Source organism: Astatotilapia calliptera, chromosome 20, assembly GCF_964374335.1.
Source record: "Astatotilapia calliptera chromosome 20, fAstCal68.1, whole genome shotgun sequence".
Classification (NCBI taxonomy): Eukaryota; Metazoa; Chordata; class Actinopteri; order Cichliformes; family Cichlidae; genus Astatotilapia; species Astatotilapia calliptera.
In genome coordinates this window covers 7,310,173-7,320,931 of record NC_137441.1, presented here as the reverse complement: position 1 = coordinate 7,320,931, position 10,759 = coordinate 7,310,173, and the positions used below count along the sequence as shown (strand labels likewise).

General features: G+C 38.8%; 1 protein-coding gene across 3 annotated transcripts; it reads left to right on the top strand.

Annotated features, from left to right (window-relative positions):
• Positions 1–1,401: 1,401 nt before the first annotated feature.
• On the top strand, positions 1,402–8,760 carry LOC113013897 (PHD and RING finger domain-containing protein 1-like). Of its 3 annotated transcripts, XM_026155125.2 has the most exons (7): positions 1,402–1,938; positions 2,386–2,469; positions 2,545–2,678; positions 2,806–2,897; positions 4,243–4,442; positions 7,632–7,722; positions 7,831–8,760. In XM_026155125.2, exons 1-7 carry the CDS (start codon positions 1,771–1,773, stop codon positions 7,872–7,874), a joined length of 813 nt encoding a protein of 270 aa, XP_026010910.2. In that variant the 5' UTR covers positions 1,402–1,770; the 3' UTR covers positions 7,875–8,760. The 3 variants fall into 3 exon arrangements, with proteins under 3 accessions (XP_026010910.2, XP_080151028.1, XP_026010909.2); XM_080294902.1 differs by lacking the exons at positions 7,632–7,722; positions 7,831–8,760 and adding an exon at positions 7,216–7,405; XM_026155124.2 differs by lacking the exons at positions 7,632–7,722; positions 7,831–8,760 and adding an exon at positions 4,567–4,828.
• Positions 8,761–10,759: the final 1,999 nt, after the last annotated feature.

Genomic DNA, 10,759 nt, shown 5'->3' with positions numbered 1-10,759 from the left:
ACTGTTCACACACTTCAGGGATCCAGCTTTACCCATTACTGGATAATTATATAGTACTTTTGTACTCTAATTGAGAACCCAGTTTTATGCCTAAGCTAATTTTCCAACATTCTGATACCCTCAGTCACACAAATGTATCGGGGGCAACTTGAGGTTCATAATCTTGCCCACTGATACATACTGCAGACTATAATTAGGAAAAATTCAGACTGAAATATAGTTTCTTTTTGTTATTATTAAACTGAAAGAGACAGCCAAGCCACTATACCCACCAAAGAGCACAGATGAAAACCCTAGAAGTTAGTCACAAAATGAAAGCTAGTCAGAAGGTGAAATGGCCCAAAGCTCCTCTTCACTGAGTAGGCATGAACAGACACAAACACAAAGCCAACACACTGTAAAGCAAAAGCTCTCCTTTCCATGACCTTAAGGACTCATAGCCCAATGACTGATTTGAGTCAGTTGTCAAAACACAGTAAAGAGAGTGCAAGGTAGTCCCACGTTTCTGTCTTGAAAAATAATGACTTCCAAAATACAGTTTTATTTTTCTGTCAGTTTAAAACATTGGGAGATGTATCAGAGGCAACTCAGGGTTCAGTATCTTGCCCACTGATGCATACTGCAGACCTCTTTGACTAATGTAGATGGTACTATTCATCATCTCTCCCCTCCATAACTCTGATCTGGTTCAGATCACCATCCCATCTCGGTGTCTCAGATCTTCTTCTTCTCTTTCTCTATCTGTCCCCTCTCCCCGTCTTGCCCGTCTTGCCACCATGGGGAGCAGGGCCTTCAGCTGCTCTGCTCCTTGACTCTGGAATTCCCTACCTCCTGATTTAAGAAATATTACTTCCTTCTCTCTCCTTAAGTCCAGACTCAAAACTCACTTGTTCAAAATAGCTTATCCCACATAACCTCCCCACACTGCTATTTTAAATTTGTTTTATGTCTTATGCTTTTATGATTGTGTAAACTGCTTGTTTTTATGTTGCTTTTATTATTCTGCTGTGTACATTGTCCTTGAGTGTTCTGAAAAGCACTTTCGAATAAAGTGTATTATTATTATTATTATTATTATTATTATTATTATTATTATTATTATTATTATTATTATTGTTGTTGTTGTTGTTGTTGTTTTATTATTATCATTATTATTATTATTACTCTTATAGGCGGGATTGAGCATGCTGTATGTTTCTGCAGGGTCAGCTGAATCAGTAGGGATTCAGAATATAACACAATATTTTCTACTAATGTTTCAAACTTCAGAGGGGCATTCACTGATCATTCCGGTTTTTTCAATTACTATTTTTTTTATTTTGTAAAAGTTGGTTTCTAAGATAACTATCTCTTTACTACAGGAAGTGAAAGAGACCAAGCGCGATTAACCGCTCTTATTCTGAAAGAAAAGGACCGGATGTTTTCACGGGTAGCGGGGAACATGAAAATAGTTCAGTAGTAAAGAAGCTACAGATTTAATTTTACGGGCTAAATATAATTGATGTCCTGTCACACAAGTTAAGTAAAGAACGAATCACTTAATAATGAGGCTACACATATTTTGATATATATTTATATTAACGCGGCAGCAGGAAATGATAGTAGCGGCTAATGCTAGCTGACCTGCTGTTGTGGTCGATCAGTGACTCTTTGTAAGAAACCACTGAAATGGAGTTTGGTTATAACTGTTCCGTTTTAACGGTGTGTAAGCAGTAAGGTATTGCGGACATCAGTCATATTGATAGTAAAGGTTTCAACTGATACAAACAGATGGATAGATCCCCTGTGTTGAATACAGCTGGTGCAGAAAGCGAAGATTTGATGTGTGATTCAGTGAAATGCTACATTTGCCTGAATCCCTTTGAGAAGCAGACTGTGGGCTCTCTGGAGAACTGCCAGCACGTCTTTTGCCTTGAATGTATTCTCCAGTGGTCCCAGGTAAACTCCACTCACCTTTCACAGATACTTTAAAGTCGTAAATGTTGTTTAACATTCTTTAAGAGCCATACCAGCTCATTTGATGGAAAATAGGAAAGTTCGCTTGGGTAAAAGGGTGCATGCACAGCATAAAAACAATATAAACAAAAAGGCTTCTTCTGACACAGACTGAACATAATGTTAATGCGGTTAATCATTTTAACAATTTAAAGGTGAGAATTTTAGATTTGATTTATTTTTTTTATTGATAAAATAATTTTTGCAAATTGTTGTAAATGAAGTTCTATGCTGTTGGCCAAATATAAGTAATGTAATGTGTTGAGAATTGTGTTTTTTCCACTGTTTTCACTTTTTCCAAAGTGATAGTGAGTAGTTACAAACATATGTGAATGAAATTTTAAGACACTGCTGTGTTCACAGATTTCTTTTCTTTCTATTGATTTTCAGACAGCTAACACTTGCCCAGTGGATCGCATCAGTTTTACCTTAATCTACCAGAGACGGAGCCCTGGAGACGACGTTCAAAAAAAGGTTTGATGGAGGTGGCATATGGAAATCCAGCATTATATATGTGAACAGTGGGCTGAGGTATTTGTGCTTCCCCAGATCAAAGTGAGCGTACGAAAAAATGAAGATGGTGGTGATGAAGAGGAGAGGAGCAGTGCTGCGGTTATCTGTGAGGAATGTGGTCGTGGAGACCGGAGGCACCGGCTTCTGGTGTGCATACTCTGTGATTCAGGGTATGATTTCACATGTTTTGATTTGTCGTGATTCCACCCTGTGATGCTTTTTGAATAGCGCCACTCATGTTTTGCATGTGTCCCAGCTGGTGCTCATATGTACAGAACTACATTTTTTTCTTTCCAGTTATCATATGCACTGCTTGAGACCAACGTTAAACACGAGACCTGAAGGTGACTGGGTTTGTCCCGAGTGTGCAGTGACTGCTCATGTTACAGGTAAAAGTGTGTAGTTAAAGGTTCACGGCTAGAATAATGAGCCATTAAAAATGTTATGTTCCTTATATGCACTTACATGACATTTTACTAAGTTTAAACCAATAACTAGGCCTGTGCGATGTGATGAAATATATCGACTAACAATATTAAAACACTTATCTTTTCACTCTGTCGTTTATTTTGTGCTCAAAATAAAACTCAAATGTCAGAGCAGGCTTTTCCCAGCGGCACGCCATTTAATAAAGACTCAGGAAGATAACGAGATAGCGGCCATTACAACATATATTTATAAATGTATGTGTTGCGTTCCCCTAAAAAGGTCCAGGGGATGAAGGAGACAGGCAGAATGGTTAAATTAAAGAGGTTTTTTAATGCTTCTATTAATAACTGAATTAAAAGAGATGGTCAAGCTGCTATCACCATTTAAAGAAACAAACCAAAACTCAGGTGTTGGTCAGTAAACTGAAAAGTAAGTAAAAAAGGATTAGTCACCAAACACGCACAGCTCACTAGCTGCAACCCAACATGGGTTTCTGACACTAGAGCTCACCTTTCTCTGGCTTTAAGTACTTCTAATTGCTGATGGGAGTCAGCTGTACAAAAAAAGTGGCACCTGAGGCAGGAGAGATGGCGGGACACACCCACACAAGGGCAATCTCTGTTGGAGGCCCTGCTAGGGCCATAAAAATATGGTTTTGTGCATTGGTCATGTCGCACAGCCCTATCAATAGCAAACAAAATCAGCAACAGAAGAGAAGAGCAGCAAAGGTCAGTGTCAGTAATAAGAAATGTTAGTTTTTCCTCTCAAGAGGGCAAAAATGTACATCAGTACATTATGTTTATGATCCTGTTAATATCAATAGCTGTCAGTTTGAAATCAGATCTGGACCGGTACTCTCAGGAAGCACCAGTCACCAGGAGAAAATTACCCAGCTTGCTTGTTGCTGGAGGTTTAAGCTGTTGATAAGTGAAATTAATCCCAAAAATGTATACGGTGCTGCACCAAAAACCCCTTGCAATTGCTTTGGCCATTAGCAGATTGCATACACACAACTGAACTGTGGCTAAACGATGTATCATTCCTGCCAAAAAAAACAGCGACCAGTCATACACAGAAACAGCAGGTAAGACACCTGTTGTAAGTACAATGTAAAGCACCAAAAACTCAGGCATTATCACATGATGGCATTATCACATGGGTGTACTTACTTTATTTAAGTATAAATAAAGTATATAAATACTTTATTTATATAACACTTTTCTTAACAAAGTTAAAGTGTTTCAGCGTTCAGTGTTTCCTTTTTTTTAAAAGCACATTTATTTCTGTGAACTTGTTGCTGTACAGAAAGCTCCCTGACAGAGGAGGAGATCAGTGATGGAGAACTTACAGATCTCCTGGCTGAAGTGGAAGAAATTCCCTCTACCAGCAGTCGTCTTCGGCCCTCCTCCACAAATCGGCCCAGCAGCTCCACCGAACGGCGACGCAGCGCAAGAATCCAGAACAGAGGCGGCAGCAGGCCAAGCTATGGACCACAAACCTCCTGGGTGGGTTCAGTATTACGCAGACTGCTTCTATTCAAAGAACTGTTGTTGTTATTGATGAATTGGGAAAAACACAATTTTTCTTTGAGGTCAAACGTTTCTCACAATTTTTCATTTTTTGCTGCAGCACTCTCTTTGCAGCCAGTTTTACCCAGCAACCTCCAGCAACCATTCACCAGCTAATCAGGGAATGCATATTTTCCCTGGCAACGGGAGGAACCGGTTGCCAAGGGTCACCAACTGGTTCCTAGACCTGTGTGATTGAGGCTTAATGCAAATTACAAGCTAAATTGTAAATATCGTGTATTGCAAAGATAAGAATCCTTTTTCTAAAAAAGTAAAGACATAGGCATCTTTTAAAGTGAGCTGAATATATTTCGTTTCCATTGTCCACTAGAGTTTGGCTTCCAGCACAAAGGAAGCACATTTTCTGTCACTATTACAGTGAAGAGAACGACATTCATCCTATAAACACTGAGGAAAAGATTCAGATAATTGAAGTCTTCATTAGGACTATTGTCTCACAAACAGTTCATCACAATTATTTAATAACAGTGCACTTTAAATAAGGACATATCTGAAGCATGTGACCCTTAAAACAGGATGTACTGATGCACACAAATCTAGCACCTAGACCCTGTTTAATGTGATGTTTTAGTTTTTCTTTGTGTGTTTGTGGATGGTTTGTTGTAAAGTTGAAGGACTCCAAAATAAAAGTAAGAGCAAAGGACACTTACTTAACTTAAGTTACCAGGTGTTAGACACTCAGGAAGAGAAGACCTCGATCGTGGTTTCTCTGATGTTAACAATCGTGCAGTGCATACTTGTTACTGTATGAGCAGCGCAGCGGTGTTTAACCACACTTTCTACTCTGCTCACTGTTTTTTTTCCTGAAGATATGCCACTAATGTTGGTGCATGAAGATGTTTCCACCTGTCAAGCATCTGCACACACGTCTATAGTAGGCCTGTTGGTGAAGAACAGGGCAGCTGCTGCTGGTCCTATCTAAACAAAAAAAAAAGTTTAGAGTAAGAAACTGTCATTCTTTTCCTTATTTTGTTCCTTTAAAAAACATTTTTAAATATAGATATTGTTGGAATACTGGATACTCATTTACAATAGTATGTACGAATATGCCTTATATCCCAAAAGTTCAAGCTTCAGAGTCCTGCAAATTGCTTTTTCTGCAATGCAAAAAAACCAAAAAACCAAAACAAATTAAGAAACCGAACAACAGGTCGTCATTTGAAGCACGAGTCAATGCAAGATTATGCATTCTAAAAGGAGAAGGGGGAAAACTTCTGCATATTTAAATGGAAAGATGTGCTTTTGTGGAGATGTATAGAATATGTTAACTGTTTCAGGGTATGGAGATGCAGATTCAGAATTTGTACTGACAATTTGTTTTGAAAAAACAAAACGAAATTACTTTGGCAGCCCCTGACTTGCAAAAGAAAATAAAAAAATGTGCAAGAGTTTAGCAGTGCAGTTCACAACTGTACGTGCAGTTTAATGTTTTCCTTTGTTTTTGCTTGCTGCCAGCTTACAGTAGAAAGGCGCTGTATAAGCCATTTACCATTTACGTCTTTCTCACATCATTGTTTCACAGTTTGCAGTGTAGTTGTTCAGTGATGTGATGCTATGGTACAGTTTCCTTGTAGGTTTAGTAGACCCAGAAGTATATGCATCAGTGGATATCTGTGTGATGAATTGCAACTCTTTTGGGCTGAGGCCTTGAACCTTTTTATAGAAATAATCACAAATTTGCACGTATCTATAAAAGTCCTGCTTGCCTTACCCTCTGACTGGAAACCTTTGATCACATCCTCCCATGCACCTGCTGATGTTCTTGCTGCCCTCCTTGGTAATTCCCAGCCTCATGTTATATGCTACAGTACTTCTAAATACTGCCAATTAATTTTTATTGCTGATGCACTTACTCAGTTTTAGAAAAACTGAGACCTGGTATTGGTGTAGGATTTAGTCTCTGCAATATCAACAAGCAAAAAGTAATATAAAAAAACCAAGAAAAAAGTAGATGTAATCATTGCAGCGACATAATTCAGTATGAATTCAACAAATAAAGGCTGAAAACAGGATTCCAGCAATCAGACATGGAGAACAAGCTCATTGTCGTCGTCTGTGGGCAGGCTGAGGACTATGATTCAACTTTGAATGGGCTTAGAGGAGAGTAAATATGTCAGCTATCGGGCGCACTTTTCCTCCTCTCACTAACTTTTGCGTGACACTATTTGTGGGTTTTCCCAAAAGTAACTAGTAAGTAGGTTCCCCAAGTCAAGCTAGTTAAGTCAGCTGAGCCCCAGAAGCTCTGGCTTCAGGCTGCTCTACATGTTCTGAAAAAGCCCCTGTCACCCTGCTGTCAAAACCTTCTGTTGACAGCCAATCACAAGAAATCTGGCTTAAAGAGAGGTTGGCCTTAAAGGGGGAGGAGCTGAAACCGCTTTTTTAGACAAAGGATGAACTGAAGCTCAGGACATCATAAATAAGTTTGTGCACTGTGATCCTTGAACTCAAGTAGAGGAAAAACATGTGGAGCTGAAATTGAGCTTAAATGTTTCCATATCTTTTTTGTCACATATCTTAAAACCATAAAACAAACTGAAAACAATACAAAATACCAAAGATTATTCTGCTTGGGTAACTCGATCGCCCTCGGCAGCGAGTCCACGATTCGACTCCCAGCTGGCCTGACTGTTTACTGCGTGGGATTGCCTCCATTTTTTCTCTACATTTTTATTTTGTCTCTTCTTCTCAGCTGCGCCGCTTTGGCATCTTCACAGCAGATCATCTGCATGTCTGCTGTCACTACATCCATGAAGCTTCTTCGTGATCTTCCCCTTCATCTCTTTCCTGGCTGCTCCATAGTCAACATCCTTTGTCCAGTATATCCACTATCCCTCTTTTGCACATTTTCATATGCAAAAATAAAAATAAAATATTAAAAAGAATTAATGTGCTATAAAACATTTCATGGTGCATGACTTCAATTAAGACATTGTTTTAAACATTCATGCATCAGAGAGGAGGATGTCAGACTGTGCTGTTTTTTTCAAAGATGGATTTGGCAAAAAAAAAAAAAAAATGCATTCATGTAATTATAAGTTGCCACATCATAAATTAATCTTCCCATGAAGCTGTTCTTGAACTCTGTAAATGTTTCTTATTTTTCAGCATGTACCAAAATATCTGCTGAGGGCATCAAAGCCTCCAGTCCCAACTGATAAAGCTCATAATCAGAGTGAAAGCAGCCATACTTCAGTCAGTAAGTAAACAACTGTCAGTGCTGTGGTGCTGTGATGCTGAGATGCTGAGATGCGAAGACTCACATTTTCACATTTGCTTGTATAACGCATGTGAATGTATGTTTCAGAGATAAAGAGAAGAAAGAAGGGGAGGAGGAAACGTGCAGCCTAAACTCTGCATTGCTGACAAGTGAAAGAAGAAAAGTCGCTCCGTCTCACCTGATCAGAATCAGCTTTTAGTACAGTAATGAGGTCGTGTAAAATTCATACTATGAATACTGTATTTGTGACCCCTCGTAATTTTCCAAGTACAAGAAATAACCACATGAATGCTTCAAGACCATATCCGCTTTATACCCTCTCTAAGTGTCACAATTTAATGTTCAAATCTGTATAATTTATCTCTAGCTCTACGACAAACTCTGAGTAGCTGGATCATGGGATATGTCATAGTTTAAATAGCAAAACTGCACCAGTCTATGATCTAGAGCAGGGGTGGGCAATTCATTTTCCCAAATTGCCATGTAGAAAACTCGGATTTTTGTGGAGGGTTGCACCAATGAGCTGAAATCAATTCTGCTCAATATTAATTTCATCTTTTTATAAACTGCTACAAGTAAAGAGTAGATGTTACAGTTAGGTCCTAATTGTGCTCCCTTGAAGAAATGAATTGATACCTCACATGTGAAGAAACAAAAACAAGCACTAGAATCCTGTTTGAAGCTATTATCTTCTTCAGTCATGGGTTACCACAAATGCAGCTTAACGCTGTGAAATGAAGAAAGAGCCTCAGTCGTAACATTACATCGATCAGACAGCTTTAGGTCCTGAAGACGTTTCTCAAAATCTAGAAGAGTCTGGATCCAGAGTGTGGATATCGCCATTAAAGACCCAGGTGCTACAAGTGACCACAAGGTGGCAGCATTGTATTTGCTGAGATACAGTTCAAGCGCAAGAGGCTACAGTTTTGGTACAGCCCAGGCGGTTCAACTTTCAGGGAAGCTGTTTTCTATACAGTTTTTTAAAACCACCAAACTTTCAATAAATGTTTTTCATTATCTGTTGTTTTTTGGTTTTGTTTTTCAACATTATTGAAAACGTATTTTTCCATTTGGAAATTTACCAAATCTCCAAAAAGTTGATTCTGTTCATCTGGACGTCGCGTTTTGTGGGAGAAACGTTTCGTCACTCATCCAAGTGACTTCTTCAGTCTCAGCTGACTGCAGGTTTCCCCAATCTTATAAACAGTACATTTGCATAATGACTGAAACCAGCCCACTGAAGGAGCAATGGGCTGGGGGGTCAGTTCCTTAATCTTAATTATGCAAATTCTCACTGGTTATAAGATTTGGCGAAACCTGCAGTCAGCTGAGACTGAAGAAGTCACTTGGATGAGTGACGAAACGTTTCTCCCACAAAACGCTACGTCCAGATGAACAGAATCAACTTTTTGGAGATTTACTTTCCTGGATGATTGAGAATGCATCAAGACGATACAATTACCATATAACATTGAGCAATGACAAAAATCTAACTCTCTGTTGGAGAAATATTATGTTAATGTTTTTTAGATTGTTCTAAATTATGAGTGGGGCAAATAATATTTGCTTATAGCTCTTGTGTGGTAGACAACGATGCCCCAAGTTTGTGACCCCAGCAAACCACAGTAGCCATTATCCACAAATGGAGAAAACTTGGAGCGGCAGTGAACCTTCTCATGAGCGGCCGACCTTCCAAAATTACTTGTCCATGAGGTCATAAAAGAAACCGGAACAACAACTAAAGAACTGCAGACCTCGCTCACCTCATTTAAGGTCAAAGTTCATTATTCAACAATAAGAAAGCTGCTGAACAAAAATGGCATCCATAGGAGAGTAGTGAAAATTACTGCTGATCAAAAAGAGCATAAAGGCTCATCGTATGCCAAAAAACATCCTGATGATTCCCAAGACATAGGAAAAATATTCTGTGGACTGAAAAGTTAACACTAACACATGATTTAATAAAAATGTCATAGCAACAGTCAAACATGTGTAGTGTGATGGTCTGGGGTTGCTTCATGGCTTCAGGACGGCAGTTCTTGTTACAAGAGTGGCGACAAATTATTAGATTTAGGAGAAAATTACTTTTTTAGATACAGCCAGGTAGCTTTTGTTTGATGATCTGCACATGGAAGTGTGACAAATGTGTGAAAAAAATCCCCTAAGAAATCAGGAAGAGGGCAAATATTTTACAGGGCACTTCATAACCACAGAAAAACTGTGCAAACCTTTTGAGGTAAAGTTTACAAAAAAATTCAACAGATATCAGCTCTTTGCCTCTGTGTCTTCTCTAAAGACATAATCAGTCCGAGTTAAATACCAGACAGAGCTGTAACTCTACAAACACACCCATGGATTAATATGTACCCACAGTTATGCTAAAAATAAAATATTTCCTCACTTTTCTTTCACCAGCTTTTAAGCTCAAAGGAAACCAGTTTTACAGCAGCGGTGAGGCAACAATGCCCCCTTGTGGTTATGAAGTTACATGACATCCCAAGATTTTTACAATTCACTGAGAGGGTAACCTTTATGTAGTGGTCCTGACAGTTCACTTAATCATGGTGCTGAAGGAGAAATCATGGGATATTAAAGGTCAGTGGGATTCTTCTGGTCACTGTGAATCTCTAATTAAATAAATAAATTATTCCCCAATGGTCGAGCTTGACTCACGATGTCAAGCAAAAGCCAATGGTTTAATGATTTAAGACAAAATATTATGCTTTTCCTTATTTCCTGTCATATATTGTTTATTGCAAATACGAGGTCAGTGGGTGTACAAGTAATCTCCATGACTCCTTCAGTGGTGGTGTCTGCAGGTTTCATGTGTCTGACGCAACAACTCTGTGAACTGAAAAACTTTGAAGCCAGTCTCTGGGAGTCTAAAATATCTGAAATTCACATCAAAGTGTCAATCTGGGAGCAGACATAGCAGCTCAGTGTTTGAACTGTTATGTCTTTTGATAGATGTATGTGAGTTTGCACTTATGAATGCCATTAGTCCTTTTTTTCTTTT

Excerpts from the sequence above, each read along its gene's own strand:
- LOC113013897 (XM_026155124.2), top strand. The coding sequence starts at position 1,771 with ATGGATAGATCCCCTGTGTTGAATACAGCTGGTGCAGAAAGCGAAGAT. Across the intron at positions 2,470-2,544 it reads GAGACGACGTTCAAAAAAAG|ATCAAAGTGAGCGTACGAAA; the intron begins GTTTGATGGAGG and ends GTGCTTCCCCAG. Across the intron at positions 4,443-4,566 it reads ATGGACCACAAACCTCCTGG|CACTCTCTTTGCAGCCAGTT; the intron begins GTGGGTTCAGTA and ends TTTTTGCTGCAG.